Source organism: Alexandromys fortis, unplaced genomic scaffold (genome assembly GCF_014885135.2).
Source record: "Alexandromys fortis isolate MF-2015 unplaced genomic scaffold, M_Fortis_MF-2015_v1.1 scaffold_45, whole genome shotgun sequence".
Taxonomy (NCBI): Eukaryota; Metazoa; Chordata; class Mammalia; order Rodentia; family Cricetidae; genus Alexandromys; species Alexandromys fortis.
Window position 1 is genome coordinate 6996456 of NW_026067926.1, and position 19026 is coordinate 7015481.

Consider the following 19026-nt stretch of genomic DNA (forward strand, 5'->3'; position numbering starts at 1 on the left):
TCACTTTTCTTATTTGTTTTAAGATAGGCTGGACTTGAACTCATAATAGTCCTGTCCCTGTCTCTAAAGCTCTGGGGTTTTGAGCCTGAGTCACCATGCCTGGCATTTTTTTTAAAGCAATGTTAATATCCTGTATTAATCATCCACTAAGACAGAGAAACTACAAGGACAGAAACCGTGTAAACATCCAAAGGCCACTATCTAAGTGACAAGGGAGGAAGGAGGCACAGCATAAGAAAATGTACCAGGGCTGCAAAGGGCACAGGGAGGGAAGCTGGGTGACCGTCAAACAGCCATAATGACCCTGCCTGGATAACTTCACTGCCGTTGCTAAAGGCTTCCAGTGCCAGCTGGCGTCCGAGCCTCTTAGTAATTCCTAAAATAGAACTTCTTGCTCTGCCTTGTTGCCACCTGCCTGCTCTTCCTACCCCTCCCACTCCTTTCCTCTGTTTTGATGAAGTTTCTATGTTGCTCCAGCTGGCCTTGAGTTCTTGGGCTCAAGCAACCTTCTGGCCTCAGCCTCCTGAGAAGGTGGAACAGCAACTGCACCTTCTCATTAAGTCTCATTCCTTTCCTCTCCCTTCTTTTCCTCTGAGACTAGGTATATAGACCAGGCTGGCTAAAATTCACAGGTATCTGTCTGCCTCTGTATCCCAAGATCTTCTTTAAGAGCTATTTTTATTTATGCATATATGAGTGTTTGTGTGAATATAGGCCATGTGCATGCAGGTGCCTGTGTAGGTTAGGAGAGGGTGTCAGATCGCCGGGAGCTGGAGTTCAGGATGGTTGTGGGTGCTGGGAATTGAACTCTAACTCTCCAGAAGAGTAGGAAGTGTTCTTAACCAACGAACCTTCTCTCAAGCCCCACTTTCTTTTATAAAAGACAATTACAGGGGCTGGAGAGATGGCTCAGTGGTTAAGAGCATTGCCTGCTCTTCCAAAAGTCCTGAGTTCAATTCCCAGCAACCACATGGTGGCTCACAACCATCTGTAATGAGGTCTGGTGCCCTCTTCTGGCCTGCAGGCATACACACAGACAGAACATTATATACATAATAAATAAATAAATATTAAAAAAATAAAAAATAAAGACAATTATCCAAATTTCATTTATTTACATATTTATTTTGTGTCTGTATGCAGGCAGGGGGATTGAATCGGTCCGTCTTCCACCACGTGGACTCCGAGGTTAGAACTCAGGCAGTCAGGCTTGGCGGCAAGCACCTTCACCTGCTGAGTCATCTCACCGGCCCACTCATTACCTTTAATTTTATGTTTTAACCGCATATGAACATAGGTATGGGGTGTAGGTGGAATGAGAACGTTTCTAAGACAAGCATGTGTAGCAAATCCTCCCCCACCTGCTCTCCTCACCCCAGTAACCATGCAAGAGAGTTAACTACACCCTCTAGAGAGCTATTTACAAACACATTGAAATTTGGTGCAAGGCACATTACTGTGTTAGTTATTATGCGTGTGTCTACACACACACACACACACACACACACACACACACACACACACACACGTATAGATGAACTCAAACGGTAACGTTCCACACTTTCCATGTCCTTGCTACCAAATGACAATTTACCACAATGGGATTTGTAATCCAAGCATTTGGTAGGAGGCAGATTAGGAGTTCAAATCTAGGTCTCAGGGTACCATAAGAGTGAGGGAGGGAAGTGGAAGGGGAGGAGAGGGAGCAAAAGAGAGGGGAGAGAACACTGGGAAGGAGGGAAAGGGAAGGAAGGGGGCAAGGAGAAGGGGAGAAGAAAGACTGAGAAAAGAGGGAGAGGCTCTCGGAGGTATCTGGTCCCCACCCCGCGCCCGTGGGAACGGCCCCGCCCGCCTCTGTGACGTCATCCGGAACCCGACGAGGCGGGGCGGCTGGCCCAGGCGGCTGGAGGGTCCTCGCGGAGCCAAGATGAGCGAGGGCAGCGCGGGCGACCCAGGTCGCGGGTCCAGCCGGCAGCGGGCCACACACCCAGGTAGGACTCGGCGGGACCGTGCGCGCGGGAAGGCGGGCTGGCTGCCCTGGTCCCCAGAAGGGGACCGCTGCGGGGAAAACGGTGGGCAGTGGACCTGCCGGACGGGGAGGCTCCCCTCGCCCTGTCTACCGAGCTGGGGAAGGCAGTCCTCACTTTCCATACGATGACCCTCGGACCCAGGCCGGCCTCTAGATCGCCATCTATCTGTTCTGTAAAGAGACTGTGACAACCTGCCTGCCCTACAGGCTGACCTCGAGCCGCCTACCCCTGGATATTCTCTTTAGATCCACTTGGAAGCCATTCTGTCTCTGGTCTTTATTGCTGTGTGAATTTTACCAAGTGACTTGCCCTCTCTAAACCTCAGATTGGCTGAGAAACAGTGAAATATTAATAAATGCCCCCACATAGTCCCAGTTATAGTGAGACAGTAGTCAATGGTAGCAGGGAGATTTTCTTTTTCTGTTAAACATACAGTCAGTTCACACAGCGTCCTAAGATTTTATAGAAATGTGTAAAGACACCGCCCAGTAGATACAATAGAGTTGCCAAGCCCCTCAGGCAGGCTTCCCTGTAGTTTGTATATATTTTGTTTCTGCCCTGAGCCAGACTTCGCAATGAGATCCGTAAGGCTGAGTTTCAGTGTGAGATTATATCTACTAAGGCAAAGCTTAGCGTGCAGCAAGACTTAGAAGCCAGCGTGGGGGTCCTTCGCTTTGGATTGTTTTCAACATCAAGAAGAAAGACCCTGAGCCTGGGACAATGCTTTGGAATCAGGAAAAAAAATTATTCAGGCGAGGCGTTATGATAGTTTTTTTCTCGCTAGGTCCCAGCATTGCTGATGTCAGCTTTATTTCAGCCCTCCGGTAGCAGTCAGAGACTTCAGTGTGACTGGCCTAGAGTCCCCCCAGAGAGGGGTGGGGGTGTGTCTCCTGGTAGAGTTTTCTGGCCTTGTATGAAGTTCCAGAATTCCATTCCTGCACTGTGGACTCCAAGTGTCTTTGTGGCTGGTTGCATCTGATCTTCCTCTTATCCCAGCACATGCTACACTGTTGCCATTCCCCTCTTCTCAGGTCGGGAGAGTGGAAGGGCCACTAAGCAACTCTTGAGCTCCTATAGTTGAACCATTTCCTCAGTCCCTTGGGTATGCACAAGGTTTTGCTTGATTTGTAATACTGGGAATTGATCCCCAGGGTCTCACACACGTGAGAGAAGAACTTTCCCTCTGAACTACATCCCCCAGCCTTCTTTTACATTTTAAGTTTTTTGGTTGTTGTTTTTTGTTGCTGTTTTTTTTTTTTTTTTTTTTTTTTTTTTTTTTTTTTTTTTTTTTTTTTTTTTTTTTTTTTTTTTTTTTTTNTTTTGCTGTTGTTTTTTGGACACTATCTTGTGTAATCCAGGCTGGTCTTGGACTCCTGCCTCTACATCCTGACCACTACCTCTGGTTGGTTTTGCTTGTTTTTAAATTTTGAGACATTGCTCGCTATGCTGCCCAGGCTGGCCTTCAACTTACAACCTGCCCTGCCCTGGCATTCTGGGATACAGGTCCATACTACCAGTCCCAGGCAGATGCTGTTTCTTGACCTCCTAATCTAGCAGCATGAAGTGGAGCCTCTTTGGAAAAGGAACCCACAGTGGCATGGTGGGCTGTATATAAGCAGTACTTCTCTGGCCAGGCCTTAGAGGGTGCAGACAGGAGTGAGCCCTCTGGAGGTCTCTGCCCCCTGAATTCATACAGTAAGGTTGTGGTCATGGACACCTGGATTTGCAGTTGTCTGCACCTTTGACTAGGGCTAGAGGATCCTTTCTACCATGTCCTGATCATGTGGGGTGACCCAGCTTTGCTGGCAGGGGCCTCGCTTCCTCTCTGTCTGGGCCTCCTCAGGGCTGTTTATGCTTCCCCTTAACATGACCCATGTCCTCCCGTGAGCAGCCGTCTCCAGAAGAGCAGCCTGGAAGCTGGAGTGTCCCGTGTCCGTTCTTGAGGTTCACACTGTGTTTCTGCAGTGACTCCTTGGACACTCAGGTCTCCTTGCGCAGTGTGCAGGATGCTGGGTTTGGATGTGAGCATCCAGATGTTGGGAACATGGCTCTCTGGGGCTGTCCTGGGTCCAGTGGCAATGCTACAAAATGTTGACTGTTGTTATTTAAGGCTGTGCTTCCTTGTGCCCCCGGGCTTCTGGAAGGTGGCCTCAGTGCTCATAAGTGCCTGGCACACTCTGATGGTAGTGTCTGCACGGATGCCCTTCTCCGTTGGTTCCTATTTCCATGCTCATTCCTCCCACGCCCACCTGATGGTACTATCCTGCTCTAGCCCCCGTCCCTCCACCTTGGGGACTATGACCTACCTTAAAAGATACGTACATTTCTTCTCTTCCTTCAGGGTCATTTATTCCCAGAAGCTCTCCTTGACTGCCTCTCCCAGGCTGGGCTCTGTCCCTACCATATGCTCTTGAGGCGCCCCCTGGCTTCCCCTGAGGGGGAGGGGTTCTTCCTATACCTGGCTTAATGCATTTTTGTTTTGTTTCAAATAGTTTATTATGCAGCGCAGGCCTGCCTGGGACTCACTATATAGACCTGGCTGGCCTCGAACTCACAGAGATATGCCTCTCTTGCCTTGCAGATGCTAGGAGTAAAGGCAGCTGTGTCATCAGCATTTAAGTGTCCTCTATTTTTCTTCATTTCCTTTGCATGGATTCTGTTAAAACTAGGCAATCCTGAAAGATTGGTCCAACCCCAGACAATGGGGCAGTAGGGGAAGACACAGCACCCGTGTTAGTGTAAAAATGAAGTGAACCAAAAAATAAAAAAAAAATGAAGTGAACCTTCTGTCCCGTGTCTTGCTCACCCAGTTTGGGTCTTGGTGCATCCTTTCTACAAAAAGGCTTGTCTTGCCAAGCTGCTTTGTCTGTGCACTCCTCTGTGAGATCATTTCTTCCTAATATTCCCTCTCCTTTCCCTCTCTTTCTTCTCCCTCCGTCCCTCCTTTTCTCTTTCCTTCATGGAGGTTTGGTCATACATGTTCAGCTGCTGTTTCTCAGCATGGAGTGATGCAGAAGCATGCTCCCTGCCCCCCCCCCCAGTGAGAACCCACTCTGCTATTCAGGAAGAATAAGGAGAAAGCTCTTTAGTGATAGGCTCACCCTGCCCTGACTGATGTCCAAAGAGGGCTAACCTGGAGCAGAAGGTCTTTTTTTATTAACTTACACACTTTAGGCTTCTATATTCTACATACGCTGTCATCCTTAATTCTTTTAGTTCAGCCTCAGGTCACACTTTGAACAATTTAAACAGAGACGGGAGACTGAAGTCCAGCCACTTGGGCAGATGAGAGAGTTACATAGCAGGGATATTACCAGGATTTTTTTTTTTTTCTGAGACAAGGTTTCTCTGTAGCTTTGGAGCCTGTCCTGCAACTAGCTCTTGTAGACCAGGCTGGCTTCGAACTCACAGAAATCTGCCTGCCTCTGCCTCCCGAGTGCTGGGATTAAAGGCCACCACCCTGGTCCCAGGATAATTTCTTTTTTTAATATATTTATTTGTTTATTATGTATACAATATTCTATCTGCGTGTACGCCTGCAAGCTAGAAGAGGGCACCAGACCCCATTACAGATGGCTGTGAGCCACCATGCGGTCGCTGGGAATTGAACTCAGGACCTTTGGAAGAACAGGCAATGCTCTTAATCTCTGAGCCATCTCTCCAGCCTGCCCCCCAGGATCATTTCTTAACCAGTGTTGTTCTGTTTGAAAGTTTGTTACCAGATCTTGCCCACCTAACAGAACTGTGCTTCTCGTGGTAAGGACTCAGGGGACTGAACTGCAGACCAGAACTTCATGATGGTTGCAGACCTGCTCTGGCCTTAGGGACCTGTTCTTTGCCACAACCCTACACTTCAATTATGGCATGATTTTTTTCTTCCTGCAGTTTTTAGCGAGCTTGTACTACTTTTCTCCAGTCTGGAGGCAGTGCTCCTTCTGCTAAGTTCCACTTTGTGTAATTTATATTTCCTAAGCAAGTTAATCCTTTATAGCATCGATCTTACTACTTAAAGTTTCTCCCACCTCAGGAAAGGGATCTGACCAGCTCTGACTGGTTCCAGTGTGTTTCCATCGCCCCACAGAGGCTCCACCTCCTTCCTTCATTCCCTTCCCCCTCCTCGGTCTCACGCAACCAGCCCACTTTAACCTCGGTGGTTCTCCCATCCTGACACGGGTGTGAGTGCTTAGTGGCTTTCTCTAAGCATGACATCAGAATTCATCCATGGTCACATGACACAGTGCTTCCATCCTTTTGATGGGTGACTAATACTCCATTGCCAGTGGGTCACATTTGTGGATGCTCACATCCACGGACATCTGGGCTGACTCAGCCCTTGGGTCCCTGTGGATGGGGTTGCTCAGCTCACGTGTGCACAGTTTTCTTACTGTTGGAAAACCTTGCCTCCCCCCCCTTTTCCTCCTGTATTTTGGGCAGAGTCTTCGAGTGTAGCCCGATCTAGCCTTGCACCTGCCTTCTTCCTGTCTCTGTCACCCAGTGCTGGCACTTGAGGTGTGTACTACGCCTAGCTCCATCAAAGATCCTGGGTGACCTCTCCATTTTGCTTTTTAGGTGGTGAAGCCCCATGGGATCACCCCTGGAGAACTGTGAGGCACATCAAGGCTGTGTGTGAGCTATGCTAATAGGCCAGGCAGGGCCCCCAGCTTCTCAGGGGTCACCGGGCAGCTTCCCTCTTGAGATCAAAGAGAGCACCTGTCAAAACACAGGTGGAGTCCTTCCAGACACCCAGACAGCCTGGGGAGATTAAAGTCAACTTTCTTCTGTCTTGGGGATAGAGGATGGCAGTTTTCACACTGACTTTGAGCAAGAGAAGTTGTGTGTGTGTGTGTCTTGCCCAGTAGCTGGGATGTGAGATTCTGAGGACAATACTTGGGGATATTGTCCCAGCGCCCTGACTGCACTATGCGTTGTTTTGCTTGGTCTTTGACTAACAGCCCGAGGTTTGGGACATGTCCATTGTGCCCAGGCTTCTGCAGATACACCGTCAGGCATTTGCACAGACTTAAAACTGCTCTTCCACTTGAGTTGTCTACTATACCACAATAAACACAAGACAAATAGCCATTGGCCTGTGGTGTTTGTCTTCCTTTATCTGCTGAGCCCACTCATCCGGTGAATGACCCACTGCTTCTAGGTGTCTGAAGAGGGTGGAATGTTTTGGACCAGGCTGGCAATTGCTTGAGCCTTTTTCAGTCAGAACTTCAGTCAGGGTTCTCGTGGGGACTGGTTCTCTTGAGCTATTTTTGCCCCTCTGTCTGTAGGAGCCCAGCTCTGTCCAGCAACAGTGACCCAGATTAGAGGTTGCTGTCTTTGTGTTTTCAGGAAGTGAAAACACGGGATGGATAAAAGGGGGAAATGCCTTTGCTGGGGTGTGACTCTGTTGCAGGCTGGCTGCTCTTTCCCAAGGAAGATTGTTTGGGTCTGGGACCACCCAGTCAAGCTAGGCTGTGCACTTGGGCTTCTCTCCCAGAAGTAGAAGGATGGGGATGGTGCCTGCTCTAGTCAGGCCCTTGGACTGACCCCTGGAGAGCCAGCCTGCAAGAGACAGGCCACAGAGTTCCAGGTCAAGGGAGTAATGGACAGAAGGATCGGAAGAAAATCCAAGGGAACCTCACTGCTGGGAAAGAAATTACACAGAGGCTTGGGGTGGGGGAGGGGAGCAGTGCCAGCTCAGATGTGAAGTGACTCTGAGCTGAGGCAGGAGGACATAAAGAGAAGTGTTTGGGGGCCTTTGGTGGCAACGCAAGTGGGAGGAGCCTTCAGGAAGAGGGTACCTGTGGAATATTCCTTTACACTATGTGAATATATGTCTCTGTGATAGGTTCAGTAAAGAAGTTGACTGGCCAATAGCTGAACAGAATAAAATTAGGTGGGAGAGGCCAACTGGGAATGCGGGGGGGGGGGGGGGGGAGAAAGGCTGAGTCTGTGAAGTCACAAGCCAATGCGGAGAGAAGCAAGATGGGCGTGTTGAACCGAGAAAAGGTACCAAGCCATGTGTTGTCGGGGACCAGCCTCGACAAAAATACCTCTTGCCAGGGTGGAAGCATGGGGATTTGGGAATATAGTAAAGAATATGAATATGCGAATGAAAATAAAACAGAGAAACATATAGGATAGTATCGGGAGGGAATTCCAGTGAATACTGAAATTTGCCTATGTTTAATTTCCAGCTGCTTAAGATACTCCTCACCCTGAGCTGGACTGTGGTGACGTGTACCTTTAATCCCGGCACTGAGGAGGCAGAGGCAGGCAGAGCTCTGTGAGTTTGAGGCCAGCCTGGTCTACAAGAGCTCTAGTTCCAGAATAGGCTCCAAAGCTACTGAGAAACCCAGTCTCGAAAAACAACAAGAAGAAAAAGAAAAGAAAGAAAGAAAAGAGAGAGAGAGACAGAGACAGAGAGAGAGAACCCTTACTCCAAAGCTAGGAGTAAGACAAAAAACTGCATTAACATGATACAAAGAAATGAACAGACCAGTTGATGGTAGTGGGCTCCATCCACAGTTAAACATTCTGTTGCTAGAACAAAGAGTCACACACACCTTAGACGGAAACATTCTGTAGGCAAACCACTCCCTGGGTGGAATCCAAAGTTATCTCCATAAAGAAACTGGACCCTTAGTTGGCTCCTAAGACTCTTGTTTGAGGTAGGAACACACTTCTGTGTAGTACAAGGGCTGGCTGTGAGCCACACCTGTTGACAATAACCTTGAGAGAGTGTGACTCTCTGCTTTACATCTAGGTGGGACCTTTCAGGTAGAAACACAATAATCTTGAAGGAACTAGAGGTAAGTTCCTACTCTGACCTTTGGTCAATGTGGAATTAGGCTCATATTTTCGGGCAAAGCATGAGTAAGAAATAGGGATTGATTTAAATGTAAGAGTTAGGTAGTAACAAGCCTGAGCTGTTAGTCAAGCATTTATAATTAGTATTTAGCCTGTGATTACTTGTGAACAACTTGTGGGACAGAAGCTTCTTCCTACAGAGGAACCTGAAGGGCAGAGGACAGGTGGGCTAGTTAAGAAATAAATGAGAGGGGTGGGCACAGAAGGTAGAGTCAGGAGGACCAAGAGTTCAAGGTCATTCTCAGATAAATAGCCAGTTTGATGCTGGCCTGGGCTACTTGAAACTTTGTCTCAAAAGGCAAACGGGAGTTGGTGAGGTGGCTCAGTGGGCAAAAATGCTCGTCAGCCAAGCCTGGTGACCTGGGTTTGATCTCTGGGGTTCACATGGCAGAAGGAGAGGACTCCTCAAACTTCTCTATTGAGCTCCGCGGTGGTCTTCTTACCTCCACAGGCACGTGCCCTCTGGCTTACCCACCTGCACACAGAGGTAAATGTAATTTTAAAGACCAAACTTAAACAAAATAGGGGAAGAGCTAAGCAAGGCAGCCGTGACTAGTCGGCTGGAAGCAGAGGAATGGGGAGTGCAGTTGCTTTTTTCACTCTTTAGGGGTCTGCCACCCAGTTCCCAAATAAATATACAGTCTTATTCTTGCTTATGAATGCCCGGCCTTAGCTTGGCTGGTTTCTAGCCAGTTTTTCTTAAATTATTCCATCTACCTTTTGCCTCTGGACTTTTACCTTTCTCTATTCTGTATTTCCTTCTTCTTTCTCCATTGCTGGCTGGATGCCTGGTCCCTGGTGTCCTCTCATTTTCACGATCCCCTCTCTTCTCTTCCTACTTATTCTCTGTCTACCAGCTCTCCAGTCCTTTATTCCACCTACCTATTAGCCATTCAGCTCTTTATTAGACCAATCATGTGTTTTAGACAGGCAAAGTAACACATCTTCACAGAGTTAAACAAATGCAACATAAAAGAATGAAACACATCTTTGCATCATTAAACAAATATTCCACAGCATAAACAAATGTAACACATCTTTACCTAATAGTCCACAGCAGGGTAGTGCTGGAGCATGGAGGCCATCCTTGGCTGCACAGCAGGGTTCTAGGTTCTGCCTCCAACATAGGGAGGGGGGAGAGTGGGAGAGAGGAAGGAAGAGAGAACCAAGAAAACATGAAAAAGGACCCTCTTTCGCCACACACATTCCTGGTTCTGATTGCTGTCCCTCACTGGCTGACACCCAGGTCTAGAGCACTGCCCTCTACTTTCTGAGAAGCTGTCAGAACTCTGGCTACTTGGGGGGACTGGAGAGATGTTTAAGAGCACTGACTGCTCTTCCAGGGGACCTGGGTGGGTTCAGTTCCCAGCATCCACATAGCAACTGTCTATAATTCCAGTTATAGGAGATCTGACATTCTCACTGGCATACCAATGCAAAACACCAATGCACATAGGTTAAAAAAATACATGTGTATGTATATGTCTATGTAAATATATGAGTATATATAAACTAATATTTTGTGTGTGTATGTATACATAAATACATATAAAAACTCTGGCTACTAAATGGGGCCCTAAGTCCAGCATCCTGTGACCCAAGGAAGAGCAAGGGCCTCTTAGTTGTGTGTGTGTTTAATATTAGCATTTCCTTCCCCAGTGGCAAGTTGTGTCTCTGGGGACACAGCTCCGTAATAAGTCTCCAGGCCAGCATGGGCTTCCTCTAACATCTAACCTTATAGACAGGATAGCTTGGAAGCCCACGAACTGTGTCCACAGTGGCTGCGGAGGCAGCTAGGGGCAAGCCTCTCCCACCTGCACTGGGCCTTCTTCCAGTCTGTCTTTCTGGGTAACCAGTAGACTCCCTAACTTTGCCTCCCTCTTGACTAGTTTTGAGTCTTCTCTTGATGGACATCAAGATCCTGCTGCACCTGGGCTTGAAGTCCTCGGGGCTGTAAGGGACCTGCCCCCTGGCTGCCCAGTGAGCATGTGGAGGTGTCAGTGACGGTGGACAGCCGCGGTGTGTGTGTGTGTGTGTGTGTGTGTGTGTGTGTGTGTGTGTGTGTGAAGAGGCCTCTGGTAGAGCTTAGGGGAGCAGGGAGGCCCGGGTCAGGCAAGCTGGAGCCTGTTTGTGTGAACTCCACAAGCCCAGGTCTGCGTTTGAGTGTGTAACATATTTTCCCAAGTTCTTTCAGGAACTCGGTGAAGTAAGGGTTTGTCCTGGATAGTTTTTACTGTCAACTTGACACAACCTGAATCACCTGGGAAGAAGAAACCTCAGCTGAGGAACTGTATATCAGATTGGCCTGTGGCCACATCTGAGAGAGGTTGTCTGAACTGGTGATGGATGTGAGAGAGACCGAGACTCCATCCTGAGGCAGGATCTGGGCTAAATAAGACCTACCAGGGCTATTGAGACAGCTGGGTGAGTGTGAGCCAGAGAGGAAGCCAGTAGGCCGTGTTCTTCCACGGCCTCTGCTCCTGGTTCCTGTCTCCAGCTTCTTGCCTTGACTTCCCTTGGTGATGGACTTTTTACCTGGAAGTGTAAGTCAAACCAAGCCTTTCCTACTCAAGTAGCGCTTGGTCGTGGTATTCATCACAGCAACAGAAAGCAAACCAGGACAAGATGTTTTATCTTTGTGGATAAAAAAACTTCTCTGAGGCACAGAGAAGTTACTTGACAAGCCACCTGTGGTCGCTTGCATGTGGCTTATCCCCGAGGACCTGTGTGTTGGAGGCAGGGTCCCTAGGGTGCTGGTATTGGAAAATGATGGAGTGTGATGTGGTGGCCTGCATAATCTTAGCAGCTGGGAGACGGAGCCTGGAGGATTGGTGTTCAAGGCCATCTTCTGCCAGCTGGAGTTACATGGAATTCTGTCTTGAATAAAACAGGAGAGAGAGAGAGAGAGAGAGAGAGAGAGAGAGAGAGAGAACTTAATGGGGGAGGGGGTGTCCACCAAAGAGATTGCGAATCCCCCAGGCTCCTCTCTGACTTCCGGTGACTTCAGCGAGGCAGTACTGTACCTGCCTCCAGAGGCAGCAGCTCCGTGGCCCTCACCAGAACTGAGCCCAGCACCGTGAGCTGCCAGAACTATGTGAAGTCAGCCTGCTTATGAAGCACCAGCCACTTTGGGCATCTTGTGACAATTTAGTGGTGGAAAACAGGCCAGCAGACTACGGTCACCCAGGAGCAGAGACATTCCCAAGGCCACATATCCCTGTGTCCGTCAGAGGGACATCTGTTGAATACGTACATACCTGTTAGGTGCTGGGCCACTGCCAAGGCAGACATGCGGCGTGAGCATGTCCTGCTGAGGTTGCCCCTCATGGCAAGCTTTGGCTCATTGTTATGCAACGTTCTTATTGTGGCTGCAGAAAAGAATAATGCATGAGACAAACCAGGGAGCCAGTGTAAAAGTTTTCCATAACTGTGGTGTGTGCTTATGCTCCCCAGAGGCTGCTGTCCTTGCTGCTAGGAAAACTGGAAATTACTTATAGTATTTATTATTATTTGTGTGTGCACATATGCATGCGTTTGTGCAGGTGTGCATGCATGTGCACATGAGATGACCTCAAGTAAGGTTTCTCAGGTGCTCAGGTGCAGCTTTTTTTTTTTTTTTTTTTTTTTTTTTTCCACACAGGGTCTCTCACTGGCCTGGAACTCACCAAGTACAAAGCAAGCAGGCTAGGCTGGCTCCAGGGCTGCACCTGCCTCTGCCTTCCCAGTGCTAGGATTAGACACATGCCACTATGCTCAGTTTTTTCATGTGGGTCCTGGGATTGAACTCAGTTCTCTGTGCTTGCAAGCAAGCACTTTACCAACAGAGCCATCTCCCCAGCCCCATTTGTTTATATTTATTTCGAGAAAGGGCCTTGCCCAAACTAACTTCAGATTCTCAATCCTCCTGCCTCAGCCTCTTTGTTTTTGAAGCAGTCTTGGTAGAGAGAAGACACCTCCCACGCCCATCAGAATCATTTCACACGCTAAACTTTATCAATGAAGAGTGAGTCTCAGCTTCCACGTGTGTCTCACTGCATCAGCCGCCACCTAGTTTTGTGAATGAGCTTTTGTTAGAACACATCTGTGACTGTCACTTGGGGATCTTTTCTGCTACGTGGGCAGCAGATACTACAGGCACGTGGTGTTTGTCTGGCTCTTGTCTAAACACTTCACACATGAGAGCCGACCGAGGAGGCACAGGATAGTCAAGACACACGCTAGCCTACAACAAGGGGGGGGGGGAGGAGCTGGGGTGCAGCACCAGGCAGGTGGCCAGGGGGGCGGGGCTCCGTCCTACAGACCTTTCCAAATCATCAGACACACTGACTCACAGGAACTGGCCGGTTCTCTGTGATCCCTAAGCACACCCAACTTTCATCTGGCTCAACAACTAAATGATCCAGACACTTCACCCAGTGGTGGCTCTGATTAGCAAGTTAGTCACCTGCTCCTGAGGGCTGTTTGCTCACCTGGTTGTAAAATGTGGGGTCCAGTCCAGCCAGACTCCTGACCCATATGACCAGCTGATGTGACTGAGGTTGTTTCTCCTAGCTCGCTGCCCAGGTGTCTCCTGGGCAGACGACACTTCTCCCATCTTCCCTAGGCTCTGCGCCCCAGGGAACCAGACTCTTCCACAGTATCCCCTACAGCCCCGGCCACAGGTAGCTTTAGACATGTGACCAGACGAAAGCTTCATTTCCTCCATCACACTTTAGTGGCCAGAGACCTCTTCCTTCCGTCTTAGGTTTCCTTTGCTGAGGACCGGGAACAGAAGCAGCTTGGGGAGGAAAGGGTTTACTTCAGCTTACACTTCCATCACTGAGGAGAGCCAAGGCAGGAGCCCGGAGGCAGCTGAGGGCATGGAAGAATACTGCTTACTGGCTTGCTCTTGTGGTCTGCTTTCTTATCCACCCCAGGACAGGGACCGCTTGCCCAGGGGTGGCCCCACCCACAATGAGCTGGGCCCTCCTACCTCATTAATCAAGAAAGTGTCCACAGACTTGCCTACAGGCTAATCCGGTGGAGGCATCTTCTCAATTCATGATCTCTGAGGGCGCCAAGCATCCACATGGTGTACAGACACATGCAAACAAAACACTCATACATATAAGTAAATTTCAAAAGTAAAAACGATTCCCTCTTCTCATATATGTTGAGGTTCATGACAAGTTGGCAGAAAAGCATCCAGTTACATATACCTTCCTTGTGTGCCCAGCTTGGACCACAGCCATGCTACCATGGAGAGACAGTGATAGCCACAGTGATCTCTATTAAATTCTAGCCAGAGCAGCATTGCTCTGCCACAAATCCCTCATGGTTCTCACTTCACCAAACAAAAGCAAATGTCTTCCATGACTCTCGAGGCCCCATGTGACCTGGCTTGTCCCCCACCCCCACGACCTACTGTCCTCCCTGGTGACTCTCTCACCATACTGTCTCTCAAGTCGGCTGAGTTCCAGCTGCCTCGGGGCCTTTGCACTTGCTCTTTTCTTCTTTGATAGCCTTTCCCACAATGGCTGCATATCTGTTTCTCCCTGTTTCCCCAGCCTTCTGCAAATACCAGCTTCTTGGGGTACTCTCCTTGATGGCTCTGTTTAAAATTATACCCCATCCTCGAAGACCTGCCCACCTCCCACCCACAACTTATTTTCCTCCATGTAATCACCACCTGATATATGTTATTCCTCATTTAATGTTTGTCCTTTCAAGTAAGTTTCAAAAAGGCGGCAGGAGTATGGTGTGTAGTATTCGGGGGTGTGTCTCAGTCTGAACTGTTTGGCCTGTGGTAGTTTCTCATCACATGTGCTCAAGTGGCTGAGTAGATGGGGGAGTGGATGGTGCCTGGGTGGGGGGACGGGGATCTTTGGGGGAGCAGCAGTGGGGGAGTGGATGGCACACGGGTGGGAGGATGGTGATCTTTGGGGGAGCAGCAGGTGGAGGAGTGGATGGTGCCCGGGTGGGAGGACGGGGATCTTTGGGGGAGCAGCAGGTGGAGGAGTGGATGGTGCGGGTGGGAGGACGGGGATCTTTGGGGGAGCAGCAGGTCTTAGGAAGTTCTTGAGCTTTTGTGTGTGGTGGGAGGTGCTGTGGAATATGTGTGGAAGCCAGAGGACAATCTACAGCAGTTGCCTCTCTCCTTCTACCAAGAAGGTCCTCGGGATGAACTGAGCTCATCAGGCCCGGTGACAGGTGCCATACCTGCAGAACCATCTCAACGGCCCCTTTGGATATATATACATTTGATGGGTATCTTGTGGTAGCTTTTTAAGTCTCTGAATTTTAGAAACTTATAGGTAAGAAGTCTTTGGAATCTGTAAGTATGTGTTTGTTTTTCAGTCTTCCTACCTCCAGTTCGCTTCCAGAATAACAGTGACATCAAGTCACAGGGAAGGGACAAGCATTCAGGATTCAGTGTACCCAGACTCTGTAATCAGTGTCTCCCTGATTGTTAATCACAGATCATTTAGGAACAATGAATTGTGTTTCTAACAGGCCAAAGTGCATTTCCTAAACAAGACTATGGAAAGAACCCGAAACCAGGACATCAAGGAGAGTCAGTGTCTTCTGCCAGGTTTTTCCCCCCCTTTAGAGGTTTCAGTGTAGAGCAGGGAATGGTGGCTCACACCTGTAATCTGAGGCCTAGACAGGCTGAGGCTAAGTGATCTTAAATTTGAAACCAACCTGAGCTATAGAGTGAGTTCCTGGTTAGCCTGGGATACATAGAGACACACTCTGAAAAACAACAACAAATTTTCTTTTCTTCTCTCTCTTTTCTTTTTTTTTTTTTTTTTTTTTTTTTTTTTTTTTTTTTTTTTTTTGTTTTGTTTTTCGAGACAGGATTTCTCTACAAATCTCTGGCTGTCCTAGAACTCACTCTGTACACCTGGCCTGTCTCTGCCTCCCTGAACCCTAGGATTAAAAAGGTGTGTACCACCACTACCTGGCTTCAAATTTTATTTTCAATTATAAAAATTTATTGCCCATATAGAAAAGAATAATAAAGAAAATGCTTCATTTTTTTCCCCCTTGACTTTTATAGCCTGCTTTCTGGGGTACTAACCATGTACTTTGACCAAAAGCTTGGTAATTGAACACTGCGCCCTCAGCAGCAGATTTATCCATTCCCAGTTCATTCATTCATTCATTCATTCATCAAGTATCTGTCAGACACTGTCATGTGCTAAGCCCTGCACAGACCCTGATGATTCAGATGTGGTCCCTGAGAGAGGACAGAGACAGCACACATTAAATGGCATAGATTAAGGATGGGAGGACCGTTGTAGAGTGGGCACTTAGGAGATGTGGAGGTTGAAGAAGTGGGAGAAATCTCATCACATAAAGAGCAACCCTTCACTCTCTCCAGAATCCTAACCTAGCTCCTGGCCAACAGAATGGCAGTTGCCCCCGCCCCCCCCCCCAACCCCATTACCTGAGGTTTTGCTGTCTGTGGTTTTAGAAACCTGTGGTCAAGTATGGTCTAAAATATTAACAATTCCTGAAATAGCTTATAGATTTCAAGTGAAGTGATGAAATCATGTAGCTCCTGCTTTATCTGATACGGAACGCCACGGTGCATCTGTGCTGTATGCAACAGCCACCCATATCTCTGTCCCCATGGGAGTGTTTGCATTTAAGTCCCTGCTGCCTCACACACAAGCGATGTAAGCCAGAGAAGCTGAAGCGCTTCCTGAGTTGAAGAAGTCCAAGTCTGACTAAGAAAAAGAAGACAAGAACACTGTATGCTGAGCCTGCTGTGACAACAGAATGTGTTCCCTTCCAGGGAATCCATGACGAATTTGCTGTCACACCTCAAAGCTGCAAAAGCTGGTCTGGGGCAATGGCTCAGTGGTTAAGCACAGTACTGCTTTTGCAGAGGTTAGGAGTTTAGCTTCCAGCACCCACATCACGCTGCTCACAACTGCTCGTAGTTCCAGCCCCAGGGGATCTGATGCCCTCTTCTGGCCTCTTCAGGCACCTGCATGCACATACATGACCCGCCCCCACCCAAATATTTAAAAGTAAAAGCAACTGCAAAAGCTAAGGTCACAGTGTACGTAAGTGCTTGGTTTTGATGGAAAAGACAGAGCTGGCATTGTAACTCAGTGATAGAGGACTTGCCTCACACGCCCAAGGCCGTTCATCCCCAGCAACAGAAACACACTTGAATGGGAGTGTGTGTGTATGTGCGTGTGTGTGTGTGTGTGTGTGTGCATGTGCGTGTGTGTGTGCATGTGTGTGTGTGTGTGTGGTATAGAGAGAATGCCATGATATTCTTTGTTTCAGGCATCCCTTGGCATCTTGGACCATATTCCATGTGGGAAAAGAGGACACTATTGTAATTCCCATAGTAACTGGCAGACTCTCCATGATCCATGAGGCCCCTTCTTCCCCGGAGTTCCACAAATCTGCAAGTAGGAAGCAAAGCCCTCAGGGAGCACAGCACCATATTAGGCTGAAGCCACTCTTGGCAGGCATGCTGTGGGAGCTCAGGGCCCTTGGTGCCGTTCGGATTGTGCTTGGGCAGTCTCCTGGGAGAGTTCATGTTTTTCACTAAGGTTGGGTGGACTGTAGTTGCCAGGACCAAGGATGACCTCACGTGTCCTTGCTTCCATCCTGCCATTTGTTTGTCCATCTATCCTTCCAATGGAAGGTTTTCTAGGGGCAAGACACTGGTCTAGACTCCGAGGCTCAACTTGGAACTGAGCCTGGGGGTGCAGGCCTGTCAGCCCAGCTGCTGAGGAGCCCGAAGCAGGACAATTTTGAGTTGGAGGCTGCTCTGGAGAACTTAGTGAGACTGTCACAGTACAAAGAAAGTTTAGGATGTGGCTGACATTAGAGCATGTGACTGACGTTTGTGAGGTCCTGGGTTCAGTCCACATTCTGAAAAAGAGAAAAGGTAGCTCCGTGCTTTGACCGGTACCACCTGTGGTCACCTCATCCTCCCGCCTTGGTAACGGCCTAACTGCTGCCGCCTGATCCCAGTGGCCAAGAAACTCCTGGTATTTAGACAGTCACCCGATGTTGGAAATATGCCCATGGTGACTAAACAGCTCCCACACTGACCACGCAAGACCCAAGTCAGAGGAACACGTGACCATCATACTCCCCAAGGACGAGCCGCCCGAGGCTCAGAGAGGTGCAGGGAGTGACCTTTGTAAGATGCCGGAGCTGAGACTGTCTTGACCTTGAGCCCTGGGCTCATCGTCTTTCTGAGCCTCAGTTTCCCTCTTAAAAAGCCAGAGCACTGAAGCCTTCTGTGTCTACCTGTGAGAGGTCCGTGGGAGCTTTGAAACCGATACCGTCCTGTATGAAAGCTCAGAGGACATGGAAATGAGGGCATTGTTGGGTGTGTTTTATGTAAAGATGGGAAATTTCCCCGGAGTGGCTGAGGAGAGAAGCGTGTATAATACACTATAACATTCAGCCATTACTACTTTATCTGTGTGTCATTTTAGTGTTCACACGGCCGTTTCAAATCCACAGCCCACCTTCATGGGGGGGGGTGGGACTTGAGGGAGCTGATAGTACACTAGGTCCCCAGTTCAAGGGCTTAATAGTAAGGGCATGCTCCTTTCTCTCCCTGTGGAGGGGAACCCCCCCCTTTTTTTTCTGAGTGTGTGCCTGTATGTCTGGTATGTCTGTGTATACGTGTCACAACATATGTGGAGGTCAGAGAAAATCCTTCAGGAGTTAAGCACTCCTACTGTGAGTTCTGGGAAGCTAACTCAAATCCCGGGGCTGCCCTGCAAGCTCTTTTATCTGCTGAGCCTGCCCCATGATGGTGAATTTCCATCCTCAATTCGACTGTCTACTCTTTGATTCTAAATCTAGTCAAGTTGAGTCAGGGTCATGTTTTCTAACCCAGTCTGGCCCTCACACTTGCAGCAATCCTCCTGCCTCAGCTTCCTGACTGCTGGCCTTATATGTATATACCGCTAGGCCTAGCTTCTGGTACTTCTCACGGCCACACCCAAAGTGTGTGCTCACTGTGGCTCACAGTGTGACAGGTGTCTGTGATTGTGGCGTTAGATGCCTTGATCCTGAGACCATAGAACTGATATCTTCCTGGGATGGCCTGGCGGTGGGCAACAGTGCAGCAGCTGAAGCCAGGCCAGGCTGCAGCCCCCATCCTGCG

General features: G+C 48.7%; 1 protein-coding gene across 3 annotated transcripts in view; it reads left to right on the forward strand.

The window, feature by feature from the left end:
* The first annotated feature begins 1857 nt into the window (after positions 1-1857).
* Positions 1858-19026, forward strand: part of Tmc7 (transmembrane channel like 7) — a 52666-nt gene continuing 35497 nt past the window's right edge. For all 3 annotated transcript variants that reach the window (XM_050143367.1, XM_050143368.1, XM_050143369.1), the window contains exon 1: positions 1858-1991. In XM_050143367.1, coding sequence (XP_049999324.1) covers positions 1928-1991 — 64 coding nt within the window. In that variant the 5' untranslated portion in view covers positions 1858-1927. The remainder of the gene's footprint in view (positions 1992-19026) is intronic.